At 37.0% G+C, this 26,662-nt stretch overlaps 1 protein-coding gene across 1 annotated transcript in view; it reads left to right on the forward strand.

Moving 5' to 3' along the window:
- The window catches only part of G3BP1 (G3BP stress granule assembly factor 1), a 148,644-nt gene that overhangs the window by 92,432 nt on the left and 29,550 nt on the right, over positions 1-26,662 (forward strand). Inside the window, exons 2-3 of the mRNA XM_053719654.1 lie at positions 18,064-18,177; positions 18,300-18,381. Of these exons, the coding sequence (XP_053575629.1) occupies positions 18,064-18,177; positions 18,300-18,381 (196 nt within the window). The remainder of the gene's footprint in view (positions 1-18,063; positions 18,178-18,299; positions 18,382-26,662) is intronic.

Genomic DNA, 26,662 nt, shown 5'->3' on the forward strand with positions numbered 1-26,662 from the left:
AGCTAGTACATGCATGCCTATCCCATTTCCTTACATTAAACTCCCTCCTTGACCCACTGCAATTTGGATTTTGCTCCATCACTCCACAGAGACAGCAATCATTAAGGTTACCAATGACCTACTTATAGCAAAATCCAAAGGCCACTTCTCTCTGCTTATCCTTCTTGATCTGTCTGCAGCCTTTGATACTGTTGACCACCCTCTTTTGCTCTAAACCCTCTAATCCTTCAGCATTTGTAACACAGCCTTCTCATGGTTCTCTTCCTACCTGTCTAACCGTACCTATAGTGTAGCCTTCTCTGGGGCTCCCTCTGCCCCGTTACCACTTTCTGTTGTGGTACCACAAGGCTCTGTCCCCTTCTCTTCTCAATCTACATGTCATCATTAGCTTCCTATCATTTGTTTGCTGATGACACCCAAATCTACCTCTCTTCTCCAGACCTATCTCCTTCCTTGCTAACCCATGTCACCAACTGTCTTTCTCACATCTCATCCTTGATGTAATCTCACTTCCTTAAGATAAATCTCTCCAAAACTGAGCTCCTTATTTTCCCCTCTTCCAAATTCTTTATCCCCCATCTCTCTATAACTGTCAACAACTCCACTATTACCCCTACCCCGCATTCCCGATGTCTTGGGGTCACACTTAACTCAGATCTTTCTTTTGCTCCTCACATTCAGTCCTTGGCTAAATCCTGCCATTTCCAACTTAAAAACATCTTACACAAGACACAACTAAGATTTGTATCCACTCTCTCATCCTTTCCCACCTCGACTACTGCAACTTCGTCCTCTCTCTAGGGTCTCCCTAGCTGCCACCTAGCTCCTTTACAATCCATAATGAATGCCTCTGCGAGGCTTATCTTCCTTAAACCTCACTCTTCATCTGCTGCACCTCTCTGCCAATCCCTTCATTGGCTTCCTCTTGCCTCCAGGATTAAGCACAAAATTCTGACTCTGACATACAAAGCCCTCAACTGCACTGCTCCCCCAGGACCCTCCTATATCTCATACCTTGTCTCCAGATACTCTACCTCCCGTCCCCATCGCTCTGCTCAAGACCTCCTACGCTCCTCCTCTCTTGTTACCTCATCACATTCCCATTAACAGGACTCTCCAGACTGGCTCCCATCTTGTGGAACTCTCTGCCTCGCTCCACAAGACTATCCCCTAGTTTTGAAAGCTTCAAGTGCTCTTCTTAAGACTCTACTATTCAGGGATGCATACAACCTACCTTCCTTATCCCAGTTCCTCTTCTCCATTGCTATACCCTTGAACCCCCTTAGCATGTAAGCATAAGAGCCAAAATATTTGCAGGTCACCTTCATAAGAGCTGACTCTGACCTATTTGATCCCTATAAACGTTACCTCGTATACCGCCTATGTTTATAGCGCTGCAGAATCTGTTGCAGACATCCCAACTCTCCCTGAAGTTCAGGGAGTCTCCCTGATTGTAATAGTGACTCCCTGATGCCAGCAAATGGAATGCAATCTCCCTGAAAGTACCATGATCCAATGTGGCCAAAATGCAGAAAAGTGTTTCTTTAAGGAATGCCTTTAGTTGCTGGGACGTTATAGAACCCTCAAAGCATGCATCAGTAACCAAAAAGCCCCCCCTAATTTTAATAAAATAAAACGCAAATTTTGTGCAATAAAGCTACTTTTTTTTTTTTTAAAATATGACTTTAGTGGGAAGCTACTTTAATGATAAGTCTCGGGGGGGGGGGGGGGGGTTTGGCGGTGCAGTAGCGGGTGAAGCCACCTCCCTGAAATGAGTTTTGCAGGTTGGGATGTCTGCTGTTGGCGCTCTACAAATAAATGATAATAAAATAAAATGCATTCAGATAAAAGACGGCTTTCAAGTGCTTAGAAATTAGCATGGTTGTGTACAATTGGGCCAGGTGCTAGTCTTGTCACAGGCTGATATAAGAACAAAATACAGAAAAAAAAGATGGTTTTACTTAGCATCTGATTTTCAAAAACAAATCAAACCCCTGTAATGCATTTGAAACAATCTATTTAAAACGTTACAGATAAACCTTTTTATGCATCATGTCTAAGAATGTTTCAACTCACTGCTGCAGAACTAGCCATTCTAAAATTCCTTTTGACAGTTTGTATTTTTGTTAAGGCTCAAGTTATGTTTTGAGCATCATTTTTCCTGTGGTTATTATGGAAAGATTATAACCAGTCTCTCCAGTAGGTGGTAATACTACAAAGGGCTCCTCTGCATTATGACCATTTATGAGCTTATGGAATAGGCAGTTTATCTTTAAGAATCCTTTTCCCGTCATGTCAATCACGCTTAATCTGAGCTATGATTGGTTACCGAATCTATTTCCCACCTCTCTATTTTTACTCAGGGTTTCCTGCTCAAGTTTGCACGGTTTGCGATTTCTCCACAACCACACTAGTTATAGAATAGGAAATATCATACACCAATAGACAGTAGGCTTTGTTTCCAACATTTGCTCTTCGAGTACAGCCCGCCTTCTACTGTGTGTCCTTGCTGGCTATTGGTTGTGTAAATGAACTCTTGGTCCGTATTGGTGGACCACTATGAATGAGACGAGTTCGTATTGTTCCATTAATTCGTCATTCAATAGTAATGCCCACCTTTTCTGAATGTGTCTGCAAATTGACTTCCGAAATGCTTGAATGTGTTTTCTGATTGGTAGATTTAGCTGCTTGGGTTAGGTTGTATCCCTGGTATATTTAGCCGGCTGTTGAGCACGCCGTTGCTTGTGCCGACGCTGTGAGGTAAATTTAGGTTGCTCCTGTTTGTAGAGCCCGCCTCAAGCCAGACCATCTACAGGTAAATATAGCATTATAGAAGATTTCCGGACCATTGTTACTGCCGTCGTCGCTAATAAAGCAACTTGCAATTCGACTGCTTGACATTTAGACATTCTCCTTGACACCGCAATGTATGTGCTTCAGAGGTTGAGGCCTAGGCATTATTTGAATAGTAAGCCAAGAGCAACCGCGGCACTAAGATCAACTCATTTAGACGGCTGCTTTTAGCTGGACTGCGGCCGGGGCCATTATCGGCGCGTACGTACGGAATAAATTTCCCCGCCTCTGTTTATTTTCAGTCGTTTAGCGCTGCGGCGCATTTTTCTCATTGAATGGGTTACATTGCGATTTAAGAAAATAATCTGAATAAAATAATTTTATTACACTAAGCGACATGGTCTCACTTTTTTTTTTTGTTCGTGCTCATGCGTCGCCCCCACTAGAGGCCGGGATATATTACAGTCGTGTGCTTTTCTGCTAATGGGAGATGAGCTTCTGGCTTTGTTACACCTAAGTAAGAATTCTTGTCTTGCGCGTTGAAGAATATTACTGATGTGCTGATATTTGCTTGATCTTAGGGGAGGAAAAAAAGTTCCCTATGCCAGAGCGATAAAGAATAAAAGATACTCCTTTATCAATATTCTTCCTTGTAATTGTGGTACCATAAAGCTACAGTTTTCTAGAAAGACTTTTTTGTGTTTTCAAATTGTATCCATCTGGGGTGGCCTTCCAATATGTGTGTGTGTGTATATATATATATATATGTGTGTGTGTGTGTGTGTGTGTATATATATATATATATATATATATATATATATACTCTGCATTATACGTTCATTCTGTATTTTGTCCCGTTTTTAATTTAATTCCATTCTGACATTGTGAGCTTTTCAGTTCCTGATATAAATGGAAGTGCAGAACACTGTTCTATTTCACACAGCCATTGGCTGCACACTCTAGTGACCTATTTATAACTGTCCCTAATTGGCCACACCAGAGAAAGTAACCTAAGTTATAACATGGCAGCTCCCATTGTTTTTTTATATACACTAAACGTTACTTAGTTTATCAATATTTAAACAGCTAATGAAACTTTAAAAAATACATCTGTATGTTCTTCTCAGACTATGCTTTATTTGAATGCATCATTCTATCTAACCTTTATTTAGTGTTTAAAATTCCTTTAAAGTGATGGTAAATCCAAGCATATAACAAATGCTAGGATTTACCATCACTGAAAATAAATGTTTCTTTCATAGTTTCCTAAAACAAAATTGTTAAACTTACCCTATCTATAAGCCAAATATTTTGCTAACTCAGTGCCTCTGGCCGCCCACGGCACAGCATTTTTTCAGTGAGGTACGTTTTCACTTCTAAACCAATAGCCGTGCGTGTCAACTGACATCCTAGCACGGCTATTGGTCTAGAGGTGGAAACGTCACCTCATTGGAGAAAGCGTTGTGCTGTGGGCAGCCGGAGGAGCTGAGTTAGCGACATACTTGCCTTACAGATAGCGTGAGTTAAGCATAGGTTTTTTTTTAGGAAACTATGACAGAAACTGTTTATTTTTAGTGATGGTAAATCCTAGCGTTTATTATACACTTGAATGTACCATCACTTTAATGCACAGATCCAAACTACCATACATAGAGAAAGGGTTGCCACTATCTTTGTATCTAAATTTCCTTTAGTACACACTTTACATCTAGACAGAGAATATTATTATTCTAAAAACACATATTAATTTTTATTTTCTCTTTGATTCAGACACATTTTTTTATTTGGGAGATGTGAAGACCAAGATAAAAACCTTTCAGAGGGCTTTATTGTTGCACCTTAGGACAAGTTAATTTCATAAATTCGAGAAAGGGCAAACTACTTGAATCATGTGTCTTCAAGCAGCCTTTTAATTAATAGGGTCAAATAGATAATTATTTGTCAGAAGTGGACAATATGCATTTCCTGTAAGCTTGGTTTAAAAAAAAAATAATAAATATATATATATATATATATATATATATATATATATATATAATCGATCATGTGCTGATAGGACCATCACACAACTGTAGTGGTAGAGAAAGTAGATTTATTTAGGTCAGGAACACCCATTAAACCCTTTAAAAACTGTAATTCTTGTGTTTACACAGTTTAGAAGTTTACAAATGTACGTTGGCAAGGCATTCTAGGGGTTAATAGCGGAAACATACTTTATAGTGTAACAGAGCAGACATACCTTACTTGTAAGTTTGTCAAAAAAAGGTATGCTTTTATGCACTATTACTACGATGCTTGGTCAAAGTAAGATACAAGAAAAACATAATAATAAAAAATAACTTTTATTCTGTTGTATTAATGATGTCCTGCTGCCCACACTTCAATTAGAAACACTACTCCTGTGTATATTCTTTAACAACGTCAGGATGGTATCAACAAATTATTGTACTATTAAACTATTTGTGCTGTAATTTGTTGTACTATTAATAAATCCCTTAGCCTATATTGGCTTGTTTGTAAGTACAACTAAATATTAGCCTCCTTATAATAGAGGGTTATAATGCTTAAAGTTACTAAATGATTTTAGTACTGAACTAATAGATCCCAAAAATTCTAAGTCACAGTGAAATATCGTAATGACAGGTAAATAACTATTATCTATAGGTATATACTGCAGCACTTGTGCAAGTTAGAGTGCTATTAATGGGTGCACTGACACACACGGTATGTTAAAGAGGCTCATATGTTTGTATATCCGTTACATTTAGAAGTAGCAACGGTAAAAAGTTTTTTGACAAAGGAGTTATTTTTTGCAAGTAATTTGATGAATAGATAGTTATATATTTAGACTGAAACAATCACATTGTAGTTGTAAATATGCTATAGTTTTTACTGGTATCTGTAATATCCATTATACATTGTATCTATCGATTGCAAAAACACCCAATACCTAAGTTGCTATTATTCTAATTATGATAGCCTGTATCCATGAGCTCTCTCTGAATTAATGTTACCCAGCCAGTGTCGTAATTCATATAAGTTAAGTATAGATTGCTACTATATAACTGTTAATTAAAGCCTACTGCAGAGTCAAGTACCCAACCAGATGCTATAGCGAGATAACCTCAAAATAGTTTTTCATATGACAACTATTTAGCTGTTTTTTTTTAAAGTTAAATATTCTATTAATAATAGCAACAGGAGAGCAAGTTAAAACTAAGGAGCCCCTGACGACCCCTCTGAGGAAGCTGAAGTGAAATGCAGCATCAGGGTTCCTTAGTTTTAACTTGCTCTCCTGTTGCTATTAATAGAATATTTAACTTTAAAAAAACCCAGCTAAATGGTTGTCATATGAAAAACTATTTCGAGGTTATCTCGCTATAGCATCTGGTTGGGTACTCGACTGCAGTAGGCTTTAATTAAGTTATCTAGTAGCAATCTATACTTAACGTATTAACTTCTATGAATTACAACACTGGCTGGGTAACATATTAATTCAGAGAGAGCTCATGGATACAGGCTATCATAATTAGAATAATAGCAACTTAAGTATTGTTTTTTTTTTTGCAATTGATAGATATAATGGATATTACGGATACCAGTAAAAACTATACCATATTTACAACTACAATGTGACTATTTCAGTCTAAATATATAACTCTATTTGTCAAATTACTTGCAAAGAATAACTCCTTAGCCAAAAAACGTTTTACCGTTGCTACTTCTAAATGTAACGGATATACAAACATATGAGCCTCTTTTTAACATACCATGTGTGTGTGTCAGTGCACCCATTAATAGCACTAACTTGCACAAGTGCTGCAGGATATACCTATAGATAATAGTTATTTACCTGTCATTACGATATTTCATTGTGACTAAGAATTTTTTGGATCTATTAGTTCAGTACAAAATCGTTTAGTAACTTCAAGCATTATAACCCTTTATTATAAGGAGGCTAATATTTAGTTGTACTTACAAACAAGCCAATATAGGCTAAGGGATTTATTAATAGTACAACAAATTACAGCACAAATAGTTTAATAGTACAATAATAGATCTCTTTTGATACCATTTACCTGACGTTAAATATAAAGAATATACACAGGAGTAGTGTTTTTAATTGAAGTGTGGACAGCAGGACATCATTAATACTTGCTGTCTTTTAATAAAACAGAATGAAAGTTATTTTTTATTATTATTTTTTTTCTTGTATCTTACTTTGACCAAGCATCGTAGTAATAGTGCATAAAAGCATACCTTTTTTTGACAAACGTATGAGTAAGGTATGTCCTGTTATAGTTGATTTTTATGCTTAAGCACTACTCAGTTTGGTGACCTAGAACACATACACACATACTTATTCTGACAAGGCCCTTAAGGAGAGACACAAAAAACGCAATATTTTTCTGTTCCTTAATGTTTCACATACTTTATAGTGTATTGAGTAGGAGAGAATTCATTCTATTCTCCCCTTTAGTTGACTGTTGTTAGGTAATGACAAACTTATGATTGCTAGCATAGACCTGTACATAGTAACTGGAAGTCAATGGTTCTTGCCAAGTCTTTTACAGTATGTAGGATTTGGAATGTCAAAATAAAAAATGAATACAGATTTATTTACATTTATGATTTGTTTTTGAAAATAAAAATGTTGTAAACTATATTTGTGTAGATGTGGTTACTGGTGTTTTATTATTATGGACCAATTTATTGGTCCCCAGCTTTTAATTATATATTTTTCCAGTCAGCACTGTGATATTCTCAATAGGATAGACCAATATATTGGAGCAGCCGATTTTTAGGGCCGAAATTTGGAATTTCTGAAATATTGGTATCGGCCAGAAACTGACCGATATGGAGTAAATTAAAAGAAATTTAGCTCTGTGTACTTCAGGGAAACTATGTAGTTTTTAAGTGACACAAATCATCTATAGCACATATAAGCTGGACATGGCATCTAATAAGAATCCAAGCCCAGGTGTTCCTGGGAGCTCAGTTACCAACTACCATTGCCCCAATGGCAGACCTGTAGATGGACTTGCATAAACAAACATATATGATTTTTGAAATGGAAAATGTGATCTTTAAGTGGCACTTAAAGCTACATAGTTTCCGTAAAATACACAGAGCTTAATTACTTTTGATTTGCTCATAGGGGTCAGCAATACATAAAATCAATCTGCTTGCTAATTGCTGTCACAAATAGAACATTATTCTGATAAATTTTACACATTTGCAAAACATTTCACTAAAGCTGCTATAGTTGACGATTTTTTAATTTACATATTTTATTTTCCCCTTTCATGGGCATAGAAAAAAAAAATTGATAGTTCAGGCACATCAATTAAATGTCCACAACAACAAACCTTGAGTAGAAAGCTATTCAGTTTAGGAGACTAGTATCAATATTATCTAGCAGTAGATAACAATGCTATGACCATTAGGTGGCTCTGTTACACATGTAAAAAACTGCCCATAAGTGACAAAGAAATTTATAGTCCACTTCTCAGTACCAGGGAAGGTATTTGCAATCCAGTACATATATGAGCATATTAAAAATTAAAGCAAATAAATAAATCTTGCACTGATATTCCAGCATGTCCTTTCTCTGTCAAGTGGCAGCAATATATGAAAAAAAACCAGAAGCCTTTTTAACAGGAGGACATGCTGAAATGTTATGCTTTCTGCACTATGTTTTTCTACTTAACTGGGAGTACTAAAGAAATCATGTAGTGTCTAGCTTTGCAGTAGTGACTTAAATTTAATTTTATATCAGTGTGCAGTTTAAAAGGGATTTGTGTCATTGTTCTATGTTTTTGGAAGCAATTTAATTTTCAAGCACTATATTTTTCCCAGTTTACTTTTAATGTTTAATATTTTAATAAGCATGTTCAGTTTATACCAGATTTGTGTAGAAATTGTTTGATTTTTCAAAACTTTAAATGTACAGAATATCGACCCCTGTTATCGGTCTGAAAGGCGGTCAATAATCGGTATTGGCCCTGAAAAAACAATATCGGCCTATCCCTAATTCTCAAGTCCCAATAATTAAAAAATGTGAGGTTACTTCTCTGATTTTTGGAAAAGGTGTGCAATGACTATTCATATCTGTTGTCTGGTTTTCTTTTCAACTCCTAATAAGGCAGGGGAATCTACCAAAAGATGCAGCATTCCATAATAATACAATTAACACCCCTCCCCAAAGACAGCTTGAAATGGACACTGAAACAACTATTTATGTACTGAGAGGACCCTCTTTTAATCAAGAGCCACCTGCCAATGGCCCCCATCAGGTAATCGCTATGGCAGCAGTGATTACCTGATAATGCTATAGACTTATAGAATAAAATTAGGATGAGATTCACCTCTGTGGCCCACATAGTACATAAGGGAACATGAGAGGATATTACTACTTTCAAATACGCTGTCCTAACAATGACCTCACATCACCAGTCCTATTCGAGTTTTGGGCACTAATCATCCTCTTTCCTTAAAGGGACAGTCTACCATAGAATTGTTATTGTTTTAAAAGATAGATAATCCCTTTATTACCCATTCCCCAGTTTTGCATAACCAACACAGTTATATTAATATACTTTTTACCTCTGTGATTACCTAGTATCTAGGAACCTTCTTCCAGCCCCCTGATCACATGACTGTGACTATTTATTATCTATTGTCTTAAATTTAGCATTGTTTTGTGCTAAATCTTAAATAACCCCCTGTGCCTGAGCACAGTGTTATCTATATGGCCCACGTGTACTTTTTGTCTCTTTGTGTTGAAAAGAGATTTAAAAAGCTTGTGATAAGAGGCAGCCCTCAAAGGCTTTGATATTTGCATATGAGCCTACCTATGTTTAGTTTAAACTAAGAATACCAAGAGAAAAAAGCAAATTTGATGATAAAAGTAAATTGGAAAGTTGATTAAAATTAAGTCCTATCTGAATAATGAAAGTTTAATTTATGCTAGACTGTCCCTTTTTAAGAGTGATATCACAAGGGGTGTTTCCATTCAAATAAGGTGTTTTATGTTCCTATAGCTGTCATGCAAACGTCCTAGTAATAACAATCACGTGGCACAGATTCATGTTTCTGTGAGTTACAAAATACTGCATATATCAAAAGTAAATGGGAGAATTGATTAAGTGTAAAACTAGACTTTTTTTTTTTTTAAATTCTATATGGTGAACGTTGGTTTAATTTCTACTGTGCTAAGTGAGTTTGGATAATGGTATGGGCACGCATACCATGTCAGAAATAAAACTTTGTATCCTTTTTTGAAAAGCATATATAGATAGGCCCAGGAGCAACAATGCACTCTTTGGAGCTAGCTGGTGATTGGTGCCTACACACACATGATTCTTGTCAGTAGCTCATCAGATATGTTCAGCTAGGTCTTAGTAGTGCATTGCTGTTCTGGAGTGGGTTTAAACTGTGTTTAATCACACAGGGATTAAACACACAGAGCATTTTTATTATTGCATTACTGCCTGAATATAACACATTAGAGCATTTTCTTTTTGCATCTTTATATCCATTTAAAGGGACAGTCTACTCCAGAATTTTTATTCTTTAAAAAGATGATAATCCCTTTTATTACCCATTCTCTAGTTTTGCATAACCAACACTGCTATCAGGGCTCAAGATTTCCACTCACCATTGGCAAGTGGAAATTTAACGGTGGCGAGTGAAAGTTAATGAATGTTAAGTCTGGTGGCATGTTGTAAGTAACAAAGTTGGCACATTGTATTTGCACAATTTGACACATTGTATTTGCAGAATGTACATTCCTATTGCAGCACTGACAATCACATATTTTGGGCTATGTGCTAAAACTGTTATCTAAAGGGATATTATATATCCATGAACGTGCAAGGATATGTTATTCCTCTAGGGTTGTAGGGACCCCATAAGTTCTTAGATTGTTACTTCTGAGAGGGTAAACCGGGACAGAGAACAAGATTGTAACGAAGAAGGTAGAGTTAAAGTGAACGTAAAGTTGAATGAATGAGTGCCCAATTTTTAAAGATACTATTAAACAGGGGCACTTTCATTCATTAACTGAACCCAATTTTTTTCTTTCATGATTGAGATTGAGCATGCAATTTTAAGCCACTTTCTAATTTATTCCTATTATAAAATTTTCTTCGTTCTCTTGCTATCTTTATTTTAAAAAGAAGATATCTAAGCTTTTTTTTTCAGAACTCTGGACAGCACTTTTTTTATTGGTGGATGAGTTTATCCACCAATCAGCAAGAACAACCCAGGTTGATCACCAAAAATGGGCCGGCATCTAAACCTTCTTGCATTTCAAATAAAGATACCAAAAGAATGAAGAAAATTTGATAATAGGAGTAAATTAGAAAGTTGCTTAAAATGTCATGCTCTATCTGAATCACGAAAGAAAAAAATTGGGTACAGTGTCCCTTTAAACTTTACATTGCAGTGTTTTTTTTAAATGCTTACCTTTTTCTTTAGGAAACCTAGACCCGGAGATACTCCACCCGCAGCTCCTCAGTAATGACTAAACTAGCTTCCTCCAAACATGGCGTGCACCCCGTAGCGTCCATCTAGTGAGGCCACTCCATGATTGGAGGAAGCTGGTTTTGTCATCGATATGCTGTACAAGTGTACAGCATAAGAAGCGGCCGGAGGACCACCGGTCTGGGTTTTTTAAACGCTGCAATGTAAAGTTTAATGAATGAAAGTGACCCTGTTTTTATTAGTATTTTTAAAAACCGGCACTCATTTATTAAATTTTACATTCAATTTTACGTTCACTTTAAGAGAGAATGGAGAAAAAAAGTGAAAATATATGAGAGAGGGGAAAGAGTGTAAAGAGAAGATATGGCCTGAGAGGAAAGGTAGATGGTAAAAAGAGAGATTGGAGAGGAGAGAGTTGAAAAAGATAGTTAAGAGCGAGAAGGGAAAGATAATAATATTTTTTTTTAATTTAAATCTCCAGGTCTGCTATGACCTTCCATGACTGTCGGCACTCTGTGCATTTTATCAGTTCAAAAACTTCCTTTTTCTATCCAGCTGTTTTCTCCAGAACCCCTAGTTGATGTTTCTAACTGTTATGAACTTATTTATGTTAATTTATTACTGTATGAGCAAATGTAATCAAGGTAAATAGTACTGAATAGAAGAAACCCAACTACACTCTATCAACTATCTCCTGAAGTGGATAGTTAAAAACTTAAACTAAAAAAACCTTACAGAGTGAGCGCTAATAAATATCGGCTAAAGGCAAATATGGAAAAATTGACACGAACACTACTTGCTAAATTCAACGTATACAACAGTATTTAATTGGTTCTTTTAAAACCTATTTACTAAAAAAGGCAGTATTTAAAACACAAGTTATTTTTATCTCCTAAAAATACAATCATAAAATCACAATTCATATAGGATAACAATATAGAGTGCACACTCTTAAAAACATGTACAACTAAAAAAAGTTAAAAAAAAAAAAAGGGGTCTTGTAGTTTTAATTAAGGGGGTCTGCAGCCACAAATAAGTAATGTTGTTATTGATCCTTATTTGGAGGATCGCAAAAAAGATATGGCTCGCATCTTCTTCTCTGAAGGCTCACTGAAATGCCACTTTTAGTATGTATTTATACTTGCACTGTGTGTTGGCATCCAACACTTTAAACTCTCCTGTATGCAGCTTGTCTGTGTTTTCTGTTACTTTTTTCCCAGGTTCCTTTATGCAGTCAGAATCTCCTTAGGACTGTATTAGCGTCTTTTTTCATCCGGTCCCTAACAATTAGGGACCGGATGAAAAAAGCTGCTAATACAGTAACCTTTCAGTCCTAAGGAGATTCTGACTGCATAACGGAACCTGGGAAAAAAGTAACAGAAAACACACTGTCAAAAACTGTCTAAATGCCCTGAGATAAAAGGCAGTTCAACGGCTTAGAAATTAGAATATGAGCCTACCTAGGTCTGCTCTTCACAAATAATACAAAGAAAGCAAAGCAAATCTGATGATAAAAGTATATTGGAAAGTTGTTTAAAATTCCACGCCCTATTGTATTCATGAAAGTTTAATTTTGAGTAGACTGTCCCTTTTAATAAAACCTGCTGACATCCAGTGCATAACCACAAATGACTGCGGAAACCTTACATTTTTAAATAAAACATATTTATTCTGTTGTTTAAAGGGACACTGAACCCAAATTTTTTCTTTCGTGATTTAGATAGAGCATGTAATTTTAAGCAGCGTTCTTATTTACTCTGATTATCAATTTTTCTCTTCACTTGCTATCTTTATCTGAAAAAGAAGGCATCTAAGCTTCTTTTTTAGTTCAGTACTCTGGACAGCACTTTTTTATTGGTGGATGAATTTATCCACCAATCGGCAAGAATAACCCAGGTTATTTACCAAAAATGGGCTGGCATCTAAACTTACATTCTTGCATTTCAAATAAAGATACCAAGAGAATGAAGAAAATTTGATATTAGTAAATTAGAAAGTTGCTTAAAATTGCATGCTCTATCTGAATCATGAAAGAAAAAAATTGGGTTCAGTGTCCCTTTAAGTCCAGTGAGTGGCAACTTTATAACTTCTTTTGTCATGAAATATACTGTTTGCTGGGCTGTTTTTTTTGTTTGTTTGTTTGTTTTTGTTTTGTGTGTGTGTTTTTTGTTTTTGTTTTTTTTTTCCCTTCCAATTTCATGTAATATTAGGTTATGTAAACTAGTTTCTTTGAAATGTACCAGTTTTGTGGGATCCCTAACTGAAGGCAAATTTGAAGTGTAGTCATTCAGTAATTTTGGAGTTAAGTCTTGGAAAAACATTCTTCACCCATTTTGAGCTGAACCTACAGTAAAAACCACTGCACATTTTTTTTTAATGAAATTTGGCATGTAGATGGCTTAAAAGAACAGTCACGTTAAAAAAAACAACAAACTTTCTTGATTTAAATAGCGCATGAAATTTTAAACAACTTTCCAATTTAATTTTAATTACCAATTTGTGCTTTGTTCTTTTGGTATTCTTGGTTGAAAGCTAAACCTAGGAGAATCATATGCTAATTTTTTAGATCTTGAAGGCCGCCTCTAATCGGAAAGCATTTTGACAGTTTTTAACCACTAGAGTTCATGTGTTTCATATAGATAACACTGAGCTCAGGCACGTTAAACTCCTAGGAGTCAGCACTGATTGGCTAAAAATGCAAGTCTGTCAAAAGAACTGAAATAAGGGGGCAGTTAGCAGAGGCAAAGATACAAGGTAATCACAGAGGTAAAAAGTATATTATTATAACTGTGTTGGTTATGCAAAACTTGGGGAATGGGTAATAAAGGGATTATCTAACTTTTTAGACAAAAACAATTCTGGTATTAACTCCCTTTAAATCAGGGCTCGACAAACCCAGGAGCCTGGGAGCCACGGGCTCCTAGAATTTTACCCCTGGCTCCTAACTTTTTGGGTTATTATCCATATATCTATATATATATATATCCAACTGCCTGGCTCCTAAATATTCTTACTGGCTCCTAATTTTTGAACATATTCGTCAACCACGTTAAGATTTGGCAGTTGTTTTTGGGTGGGCAAACAAAAAGAACCAAGCTTAAGGTCCTAATCAAATATTAATAGTGTAAATTCAGAAATACGCCATCCCACAGAATACAATTTTTGTGGGATAATTTTATTTCTGGATATACTAATAAACTACAGAGAACTAATCTGGGACTAGTTAAAATGTCATGCCTTAATTATATATATATATATATATATATATATATATATATATATATATATATATATATATATATATATATATATATATATATATATATATATATATGTGTATACAGTGGATATAAAAAGTCTACACACCCCTGTTGTGATGTAAAAAAATGAGACAGATAAATCATTTCAGAACTTTTTCCACCTTTGATGTGACCTATAAACTGTACAGCTCAATTGAAAAACAAAAAGAAATCTTTTAGGTAGAGGGAAGAAAAAATATAAAAATAAAATAATATGGTTGCATAAGCGTGCACACCCTTAAACTAATACTTTGTTGAAGCACCTTTTTGATTTTATTACAGCACTCAGTCTTTTTGGGTATGAGTCTTATCAGCATTGCACATTTTGACTTGGCAAGATTTGCCCACTCTTCTTCGCAAAAACACTCCAAATCTGTCAGATTGCGAGGGCATCTCCTGTGCACAGCCCTCTTCAGATCACCCCAGAGATTTTCAATCGGATTCAGGTCTGGGCTCTGGCTGGGCCATTCCAAAACTTTAATCTTCTTCTGGTGAAGCCATTCCTTTGTTGATTTGGATGTTTGCTTTGGGTCGTTGTCATGCTGAACGATGAAGTTCCTCTTCATGTTAAGCTTTCTAGCAGAAGCCTGAAGGTTTTGTGCCAATATTGACTGGTATTTGGAACTGTTCATAATTCCCTCTAGCTTAACTAAGGCCCCAGTTCCAGCTGAAGAAAAACAGCCCCAAAGCATGATGCTGCCACCACCATGCTTCACTGTGGGTATGGTGTTCTTTTGGTGATGTGCAGTGTTGTTTTTGCGCCAAACATATCTTTTGGAATTATGGCCAAAAATTTCAACCTTGGTTTCATCAGACTATAACACCTTTCCCCACATGCTTTTGGGAGACTTCAGATGTGTTTTTGCAAAATGTAGCCTGGCTTGGATGTTTTTCTTCATAACAAAAGGCTTTCGTCTTTCCACTCTACCCCATAGCCCAGACATATGAAAAATACCTTAGATTGTTGTCACATGTACCACACGGCCAGTACTTGCCAGATATTACTGCAGCTCCTTTAATGGTGCTTTAGGCCTCTTGATAGCCTCCCAGACCAGTTTTCTTCTTGTCTTTTCATCAATTTTGGAGGGACATCCAGTTCTTGGTAATGTCATTGTTGTGCCATATGTTCTCCACTTGATGACTGTCTTCACTGTGTTCTATGGTATGTCTAATGCCTTGGAAATTCTTTTGTACCCTTCTCTTTACAGAGAAGACTGATGCCTTTTAACAATGAGATCAATCTGATGCTTTGGAAGCTCTCTGTGGACCATGGCTTTTGCTGTGGGATGCGATTAAGAACATTTCAGGAAAGACCAACTAGATCAGCTGAACTTTATTTGGGGTTAATCAGAGGCACTTTAAATGATGGCAGGTGTATGCTGACTCCTATTCAACATGATTTTGAATGTGATTGTTTAATTCTGAACACAGCTACAGCCCCAGTTATAAGAGGGTGTGCACACTTATGCAACCACATTATTTTTGTTTTGTTTTCTTCCCTCCACCTAAAAGATTTCAGTTTGTTTTTCAATTGAGTTGTACAGTTTATAGGTCACATTAAAGGTGGAAAAAGTTCTGAAATGATTTATCTTTGTCTCATTTTTTTTACATCACAGAAACCTGACATTTTAACAGGGGTGTGTAGACTTTTTATATCCATTGTATGTGTGTATGTATATGACATACTGCAATCAAGGTAATATTGTTCTGTTATTTAAAGTTGCCAGAGATAGCCTAACGAGGTGAGCGGAAGCAAAGCTTTACAAGCCATAATCCCTTGAGGCATCGCAAAGTCATAAATTGTACTGGAACTGAACATACTGTTGTTGAATAATTAAGCAAACATCTTATCCAACTCCTAGAGTGTCAAATAGCCTTCTCATGTAATTCCGCATATTACTTTAACACAAGCAGAGTACAAGCCCCTTTAATGGTTACAAATGTTGCAACTTCAATCAAAGTGTAACGTCTGAAGGAAGTAAATTTGGATATACATTCATGGACATACTTACAGCATATACATATTGGCCAATATTAACTTTAAAAGTGGGCCCACGCTCGTGCTTTAAATATATTTCAAAACCGGTTCTTTATTTTTCTTGATGTTATTTCAGCATATAAACATATTGCAATTGTGATTTCTTTTTATGTCGTTATTTCCAAAGATTTATATGGAGTATATACATAATTGTGAGTAATTGTGCACAGAATTTTGTGGAGTTTAAAGCGATATTGCCCTCTATATGGATAACTAGTTCATTGGTGATTTTTTTCATAGATTCTGGTGCTGGATATAGGGAACATTCAGCTTTTTTCAGAGCTAGATTTTGTCATGAGTTTTCACAGATCTTTTATATGTTGAATTTTTACTTGAAGAAACCCGGCTCTGAAAAGAGCAGAATGTTGCTGCTGGGAGCCATATTCGCCATCCCTTGCAGCACAAAAGGAACTAATGCACATCCCTAGTGAACATACACAATACAATTGCATAATTTTTAACTTATTGATTGTCCATAATACATGCAGCAGTGTTTGCTTTAAAATAATTTCTCTGTGCATCTTGAACGGACAACTAAAGTCATAAGATAAACTTTCATGATTCTAACCATACTATTTAAAAAAAAAAAAAATCAATTTACTTTCATTATCAAAATTTACACAATCCTTTTTATATACAAACTTCCTGAAGCACCAGCTCTTAAATCAAAGTAAACATAAAAAGAAACATTGTGTAAAAAAACAGGAAAACACCTACAGTGTAATAAGAGTGGAACATTTTTTAAACTTGTTTCATTATGACAGTTCTGAGCATGAGCAAATCGGACTCCTTGTTTATCTATTCTATTCACTTTAAATGGATATTCCAGCCAAAATTGGAAACCACATGGATGTATTTCGGTATTGAACAGAAGCATTATTGTAATACATGTATTGGCAAAAATGCTTCTAATAAAAGCTATAGCTGTTTCAAAAGTGTATTTTAGTATGCCCCGTGCACCAGCATTTTAAACACAGCACTTGCTCAGAGAGCATAAGGTGCTTGTACCATCTGGTAATTACTCAATTTGTTAATTGCTGACATAATACAAGCCCCACTGATGATCTGAGCAGCTGCATTATTTGAAAAGTAGGTGCAGTGAAAATATCTAGCTATGCTTCACATGCAGAGAAAAATGTTTAACACTAAAACAGTGATAACTTTCACTAGAAGCATTTTTGCCAGATTAATAATAAATTGCAGCAATTTCTATTATGTTTTTGCCACTGCTTAGTGCTTTTATAAAAATGAAACAGACTGTTTAACCTCCCTTTTAATGAGCATATTCAAGAGTGCACAGTATATATTACATGTTTAGTGATTGGCTGGTGGCTTTCTCATAACATTCAAAGTAAGGATTATTGTATGTTTGTGTTGGTCAATTATGCAATTCTTTTTTATTTAAATGTTCTTAAAACTTTAATTCTCATCTTAATGGTTTTACAGATTTCAATTGACCAAAGAAATGGTGATGGAGAAGCCAAGTCCCCTGCTTGTCGGGCGGGAATTTGTGAGGCAGTATTATACTCTGCTCAACCAGGCACCAGACTTTCTGCATAGGTAGGCAGTTTTTTTTACAGGTTAATTCAGCTAGTATTTCTTTTTTAAATAGTAAACTTAATCTTTTTCCTAAAGTGATTTCCAGGGTCAAAATACCCTTAATTTTTTTTTATTCTCTATAGGTTCTATGGTAAAAGTTCTTCCTATGTTCATGGGGGTTTGGATTCTAATGGAAAGCCAGCAGATGCAGTGTATGGGCAGACTGTAAGTAAATTGGTTTCTGTGTTTACAGTTTAGTCCTGCATTTTGACGGGAATGCTTTAATTTCCAGTCAATTCTTGCAAAATAAAGTTCTAACTTTAAAGGGACTCTAAAATCGAAACGCAAGTGTAAGGTTTCAGTGTAGAGACTCTTAAATTTACTTCCATTATCAGATTATGCACAGGCTTTTTATATGCACACTTTTGGAGGCACCAGCTACAGTGTATACGTTTAGGAGTTAGTGATTGGCTGATGGCTTGCAAATTAAAGTAAATTTTGTCAGCAAAATAAATATACTGATCTATTTATAAGTTTATGGTATTTTTTTATACATGTTTATGCAATTCTACTGTATTTAATGGCCCTTTTTAAAGTGAATGTAAAATTTGATGCTAAAGTGGACCGTTTTTTAAAAATTTGATTAAAAACAGGGGCACTTTAATTCATCAAAATTTACATTTCACTCGTGTTGTGAAAAAATACTTGCCTTTTAAACTTGACAGCCGCTCCAGCTTCCACCGCCCATCGCAAAGCCTCTTCCAACGTATATGCTTGTTACAGAGAAGTCAATATTTTTGTAGGAAAAGCTTTTCTAACTTATTTTAGCCATATTTGAAGAAAGTTTCTAAATTATAACTAATAAATCTTTCTCACTTCAGCAGTGGACTATCTTTTCCTTAACCCTTATATTCCTTCTGATATCCGATCCAACATGCAAGGCTTTGAATTTCTCACCAACTAAATTTTCAGATGAACCATAAGCCACATTCTTTAATTTACCACCGACTCTATCTGCTTCCATAATTAGCTTCTTATTTTTCTATGCCTCACTGTGGATATCTCAACCTTCCTGATAATCTTGTGTCTTTTTTGAAAATTCAACTATGCAGAGAAGCTTAACATTTACACCCCAGAGGAAGTTTTTTTTTTGTGTGAAATAAAATTACATTTAACCCCTTTGCTAACAAGGAGTTTGAAGAAAAACTTCCCCAAAGTACCAGAATTTTCTTTCCCCCCCCCATTTTTGCTATCACTCCATTTAGACAAAAATAGAGCCTTTTCTTTTTAAAGACACGATGAGTCCACAGATTTCATCCTTGCTTGTGGGATTACGCATCCTGGTCAGCAGGAGGAGGCAAAGATCACCACAGCAAAGCTGTATAAATAGCTCCTCCCACCCCAGTCATTCTCTTTGCCTGTGTTAGTAAGATAGGAGATGGCAAAGTGAGGTGTTAGTTAAGATTCTTCAATCAAGAGTTTATTATTTTTAAAGTAGTGCCAGTGAGTGCTACTTTGTTCTAGGGTGTAGCCTAGACCAGATCAGCCACTTCAGTAGGGCATTTGGTGGCTTTAAAGCAATAGGAACTGGTGGGACATTTTTCACTGAACCTCCTATATCTATTGCTGCCCTAATACAGATAGCCTAAGCACTTTTAACTCAGGCTGATTTTAGTCCACAGGGCTATGAGAGGGAGAGGACCTCTGAAAACCTGCTGGACTGCCATGCTGTCGCTCAGCATTCAAGGTAAGTTCTAACTTTATTATTTCTGGGGACAAAGTCCTTTCTCAGAAGAAAGTGAGCACTACTTTTCTTTCCAACAGAGTAAAGTTCATAAGGCAGATGGAGTCTTACTATATTCACGCTGTTTGCCTTGTGTGTCACAGGGGTATGTGAAAATACATGATGCAGTATATTCTGTTTTTTATACTTGCTCCCGGTGCCTGTACTAAAGCATGGCGACCAGGAGATTACATAGAGCCTTGTGTGTCTCGGGTATGTGAAAATACATGATGCAGTATATTCTGTTTTTTATATTTGCTCCCGGTGCCTGTACTAAAGCATGGCGACCAGGAGATTACATAGAGCCTTGTGTGTCTCGGGTATGTGAAAATACATGATGCAGTATATTCTGTTTTCTTTTACAAGATATGACGAGTCCACGGATTTCATCCTTATGGGATATCCCCTCCTGGTCAGCAGGAGGAGGCAAAGAGCACCACAGCAGAGCTGTATATATAGCTCCTCCCTTCCCTACCACCCCAGTCATTCTCTTTGCCTGTGTTAGTGATAGGAAGAGGTAAAGTGAGGTGTAAGTTTAGATTCTTCAATCAAAAGTTTATTGTGTGTACTGTTTTTTTTTTTTTCCTCAGGGCTAGAGCTATTGGCTTTTAAGCAATGGACTGGGGAGACTTCAGTCTTTCAAGCGACTCCCATATTGTTTGATGCCCTGCTAATGGTCTTAGCAGATATTATCTAAGACCCTTTTTGCCCGCACAGATCTGCTGGAGGTGAGGAAAAGAATATCTTCATTGTGTGGGACAGCCTCATACTGCGTTCAGTATTAAGGTATGTACAGTCATTTGTTTCTGGGGAGACACTAGTATCTCAGAACAGACTGGTACTTATTCCCTATACTGGGAAGGGGTAAACAGTTTGCACAGGGTAAGATTGTGTGCATTGGTATCCCCTCTTTATTAGGTGAAGTTCAGCAATGCTATCTGGGACCTAATAAGGGTTGATTCAGGTGGATGTGTTTAGAAGGGCTCCGGTGCTGACGCTGGGAGGCTAAAGGTCCTATCATTTAATGATCTAATGGTGGACAGAGTGTGTTTTGAGGGGGCGCATTGGCAACTTTTAACTTGTTGATAACTAAGTGGTAAAAGAAATTTTTTATTCCCATGCGGTTCGTATTATGGCCGGGGAATTCCGCCCACGATGGGCAGGGCTTAGCAGATTCGCGCGCGCATAGTCGCGCACTTGCCATCCGGATCCTGACTGTTAAGAGAGAGAGATTCAGGGCTCTGGTGTGACCTAAAACAGCTTGTGTTTGCAATCCCACAAGCGGTTTTAGGAGTGCCGTTCACGGAGGTCTATTCAGTGACTCGTGGGGACAGGTAGGCGCCGCAGCAGAGCTGTGGCGAGGTGCAAGTGGTTAATTTAGTCTTTAAGCCTTTATACATAAATTGACTGTTCAGAATACAGGACAACCTTCTAAAAGTCTTATGGTGTGTCCCTGTTATTGCAGGTTTATTGCGGAGCAGTAAAAAACTTTGCGGTTTTAATTTTTAAAGGTACAGTACATCGTTTACAACAAAATTCCTAAAAGGGTTTGTTTTTAATCACATTTAAAATGACCAATATTGATATTGCTGGTTTGTTTTTGTCATGGCTGACCTTCTGGAAGGTACATGCTCTGTGTTTAGATGCCAATGTGGAACCCCCTATTACTTTTTTTCCCTCATGTACTGAGAGGGCTTTACAGTTTAAAAAATTTTCTTTCATGTAATTAGCAAGAGTCCATGAGCTAGTGACGTATGGGATATACATTCCTACCAGGAGGGGCAAAGTTTCCCAAACCTCAAAATGCCTACAAATACACCCCTCACCACACCCACAAATCAGTTTTACAAACTTTGCCTCCTATGGAGGTGGTGAAGTAAGTTTGTGCTAGATTCTACGTTGATATGCACTCCGCAGCAGGTTGGAGCCCGGTTTTCCTCTCAGCGTGCAGTGAATGTCAGAGGGATGTGAGGAGAGTATTGCCTGTTTGAATTCAATGATCTCCTTCTACGGGGTCTATTTCATAGGTTCTCTGTTATCGGTCGTAGAGATTCATCTCTTACCTCCCTTTTCAGATCGACGATATACTCTTATATATACCATTACCTCTGCTGATTCTCGTTTCAGTACTGGTTTGGCTTTCTACAAACATGTAGATGAGTGTCCTGGGGTAAGTAAGTCTTATTTTCTGTGACACTCTAAGCTATGGTTGGGCACTTTTTTAATAAAGTTCTAAATATATGTATTCAAACATTTATTTGCCTTGACTCAGGATGTTCAACATTCCTTATTTTCAGACAGTCAGTTTCATATTTGGGATAATGCACTTGAATCAATTATTTTTCTTACCTTAAAAATTTGACTTTTTTCCCTGTGGGCTGTTAGGCTCGCGGGGGCTGAAAATGCTTAATTTTATTGCGTCATTCTTGGCGCGGACTTTTTTGGCGCAAAAAATCTTTCTCTTGTTAAGTGTATCCAGTCCACGGATCATCCATTACTTATGGGATATATTCTCCTTCCCAACAGGAAGTTGCAAGAGTGCAAAGCTGCTATATAGCTCCTCCCCTAACTGCCATTACCAGTCATTCTCTTGTAAGTCTCAACATAGATAGGAGGTCGTGAGAGTCTGTGGTTTTTTATACTTAGTTTATTTCTTCAATCAAAAGTTTGTTATTTTTAAATGGCACCGGAGTGTGCTGTTTATCTCAGGCAGTATTTGGAAGAAGAATCTGCCTGCGTTTTTTCTATGATCTTAGCAGACGTAACTAAGATCCAGTTGCTGTTCTCACACATTCTGAGGAGTAAGGTACTTCAGAGGGGGAATGGCGTGCAGGTTTTCCTGCAAATAAGGTATGTGCAGTAAAATATTTTTCTAAGGAATGGAATTGACTAAGAAAATACTGCTGATACCGAAGTAATGTAAGTACAGCCTTTAAATGCAGTGAAAGCGACTGGTACCAGGCTGATTGATAGAGATATATGCTAAGGTATGTGCAGTAATATATTTTTCTAAGGAATGGAATTGACCAAGAAAATACTGCTGATACCGAAGTAATGTAAGTAAAGCCTTAAATGCAGTGATAGCGACTGGATCAGGCTTATTAATAGACATACATACTCTTATAAGAATGTGTTTTAAAACGTTTGCTGGCATGTTTAATCGTTTTTTAACATATGTTTGGTGATAAAACTTATTGGGGCCTAATTTTTCCACATGGCTGGCTTAAATTTTGCATAGAAACAGTTATAGGGAAGGTAATCCACAGCTCAGCTGTGGCAGTTTTGTTGTGTCTGTTTAAAAAAATGTCGTTTTTTTTTTTTTTTTAATCTGTTTTTTGCATTAAGGGTTTAATCATCCATTTGCAAGTGGGTGCAATGCTCTGTTAACTTATTACAGGTACTGTAAAAATTTCGTTTGATTTACTGCCTTTTTTCACTGTTTTTCAAATTTTGACAAAATTTGTTTCTCTTAAAGGCACAGTAACGTTTGTTATATTTGCTTGTTAACTTGATTTAAAGTGTTTTCCAAGCTTACTAGTCTCTTTATTAGTTCTAACATGTCTAACATAGAGGAGGCTCTGTGTTTATTATGTTTAAAGCCATGGTGGAACCCCATTTTAGAATGTGTACCAGATGTACTGATTTCATGTTAAACAATAAAGATCATTTTTTGTATTTAAAAACATTATCACCAGAGGATTCTGTCGAGGGGGAAGTTATGCCGACTAACTCTCCCCACGTGTCAGACCCTTTGACTCCCGCTTTAGGGACTCACGCTCAAATGGCGCCAAGTACATCAAGGGCACCCATAGCGTTTATTTTACCAGAGGATTCTGTCGAGGGGGAAGTTATGCCGACTAACTCTCCCCACGTGTCAGACCCTTTGACTCCCGCTCCAGGGACTCACGCTCAAATGGCGCCAAGTATATCAATGGCGCCCATAGCGTTTATTTTACAAGACATGGCAAAGGTTGTGTATAATACACTGACAGCAGTATTAGTCAGACTACCTGAAATTAAAGGAAAGCAAAACAGCTCTGGGGGTAGATACAGAGCATACAGACGCTTTAAGAACCATGTTTGATACTACCTCACAATATGCTTAGTCTGTGGGTGATATTTGTGACTCAGGGAAGATGATTTAACCTGATTCTGATATTTCTACATTTAAAATTTATGCTTGAGAACCTCCACTTGTTGCTCAGGGAGGCTTTAGCTGCTCTGAATGAATGTGTACAATCGCAGTGCCAGAGAAATTGTGTAGACTGGATAAATAATATGCAGTGCCGGTGTGTACTTATGTTTTTCCAATACCTAAAGAGGTTTACTAGAATTTTTCATAAGGAATGGGATAGACCAGGTGTGCCGTTCTCTTCCCCTCCTATTTTTTAGAAGAATGTTTTCTAATAGTTGCCACCACACGGGACTTATGGCAGACAGTTCCTAAGGTGGAGAGAAGAGTTTCTACTCTAGCTAAGCGTACCACTACCTCTGGCGAGGACTGTTGTGCTTTTTTAGATCCAATGGATAAAAAATGTTTATTCAACAAGGTTTTATCCTGCAGCCCCTTGCACGCATTGCTCCTGTCACTGCTGCTGCGGCGTTCTGGTTTGAGTCTCTTGATGAGGCTTTACAGGCTCCATTGGATGAATATATTTGACAAGCTTAGAGCACTTAAGCTAGCCAATTCCTTTGTTTTCTGATGCCTTTGTTCCTTTGACTAGACTAACGGCTAAGAATTCTGTTTTTTACTATACTGGCGCGCAGAGCGCTATGGCTTATATCATGGTCAGCTGTTGTGACTTTAATAAATAAGCTACTTAACTTCCCTTCAAGGGGCAGACCCTATTCAGGCCTAGTTTGAAGGAGATTATTACTTATATCACTGGAGGAAAAGATCATGCCCTTCCTCAGGACAGGTCCAAATCAAGGGACAAAAAAGGCCTAATTTTCGTGCCTTTCGAAAATTCAAGGCAGGTGTGGCATCAACTTCCTCTAAGGCAAAATAAGAGGGAACTTTTTTGCTCAGTCCAAGGCGGTCTGGAGACAACCGGACCTGGAACAAAGATAAGCAGGTCAAGGAGCCTGCTGCTGCCTCTAAAACAGCATGAGGAACGGACCCCTATCTGGTAACGGATCTGTCATGTCTCCAGGTAAATAAAAAATAGAAGTGTAGCTTTTTCCAATATTTAACAAATATAGCTTTGAATAAGTTAAACTCATGGAATAAAGCAACTTATTATTAGTAATTGAAAATGATTTGTGTAAATAATACAGAGTGGAAAATCTGAGGAGAAAGATTCTTAAAGTAAACTCACTCAGAAAATATTTGTCTTACAAGAGACAAGATGAATTAATGACAAAAAATAATACACTCTGTGCGCACAAGAGAAAAATAGGAGACAAAATGGTGAGCAAAAAGATAGAAAAATATGTATCCACTATTTATGAGATGAAAACTTGAATTAACAAAATATACTTTGTAAGTTACAAGATGATCTTACTTGAGGCAAAAACAGTTTATGAGCTGAGGAAGTTTGTACCTGATCGGAGACTGAAATGTATCGAAGACACAGCTGGGAAGCAGCGTTAATGATTACGCAGCGTTCACTGAACAGGTCAGAGAGGAGAAGGCTGCAAGATGCGAGTGCTGTACGGCTCCTGTGATACAGCGTGTGAGATGACGTCACAGATTCAGGCTGTAGATTACGGCAAGGGATAAATACCTTGGAGAAGTAAGTTTTGGAAGATATAATCACTTGAGATACACTTTGAAAGTGAAAACTTGATCCAACGTAGATGATTCTCAAAATTTAGTTAAAGGCTTGAAAAAGTAGAAACGGAGGAACAGGAAGTTCTTCAGAAACACAACTTCAATAATCAAGCATTAAACAGGTGTGTCTGATATCCTTTTATAGGTGAATAGTAAAGGTGGACAAAGGGATTTAAGGTGGAATCATGACAGATCCCCCGTCTCAAGGCGGACCTCCTGGGAGCAGAGACCCAGGTTTGGAAGGGTTGTGAAGATGAAATTCACGTAAGAGCTCTGGAGCGTGAATATCACGTAGAGGAATCCAAGAGTCTTCTTCAGGACCATATCCCAACCAACGGACCAGATATTCAACCCGTCTCCAACGGTTGCGGGAATCCAAGATCTTTTCCACCTCGAATTCAGACTGATCTGCACACAAATCCGCATCAGAGGAATCATTCCCGGGTAGTGAGTCTAATGTACCAAAATAAGGTTTCAAGAGAGACACATGGAAGGAAGGATGAATCCGTAGATGAGCTGGCAAATGGAGAACGACTGCATTTGGATTCAGGATTTTCTTAATTTTTGAAGGGACCTATAAATTGGCTTGCCAATTTTTTGCAGGGAACTTTCAGTTTTATATTTTTCGTGGATAACCATACACGATCTCCAGGTTTATATGATGGGGGAGGTATATGTTTCTTGTCAAAATAAAACTTTTGTTTATCTTTTGCAGTCTCCAGATGTTTTTTCAATAAAGGTATGGAGTTTTTCAGTTCAGTAATATATTCGACAGCATAGGGAGAAGATGAGGTGATGTTAGAAGTGGGTATTGTTCTCGGATGATAACCATAAGAAGCATAAAATGGTGTCATTTTAGTAGAAGTGTTAATCGAATTATTATAAGCGAATTCCGCCATTGGTAGCCAGTCTGACCAATCATCTTGAACTTGAGATATATAACACCGAAG

Source organism: Bombina bombina, chromosome 6 (genome assembly GCF_027579735.1).
Source record: "Bombina bombina isolate aBomBom1 chromosome 6, aBomBom1.pri, whole genome shotgun sequence".
Classification (NCBI taxonomy): domain Eukaryota; kingdom Metazoa; phylum Chordata; class Amphibia; order Anura; family Bombinatoridae; genus Bombina; species Bombina bombina.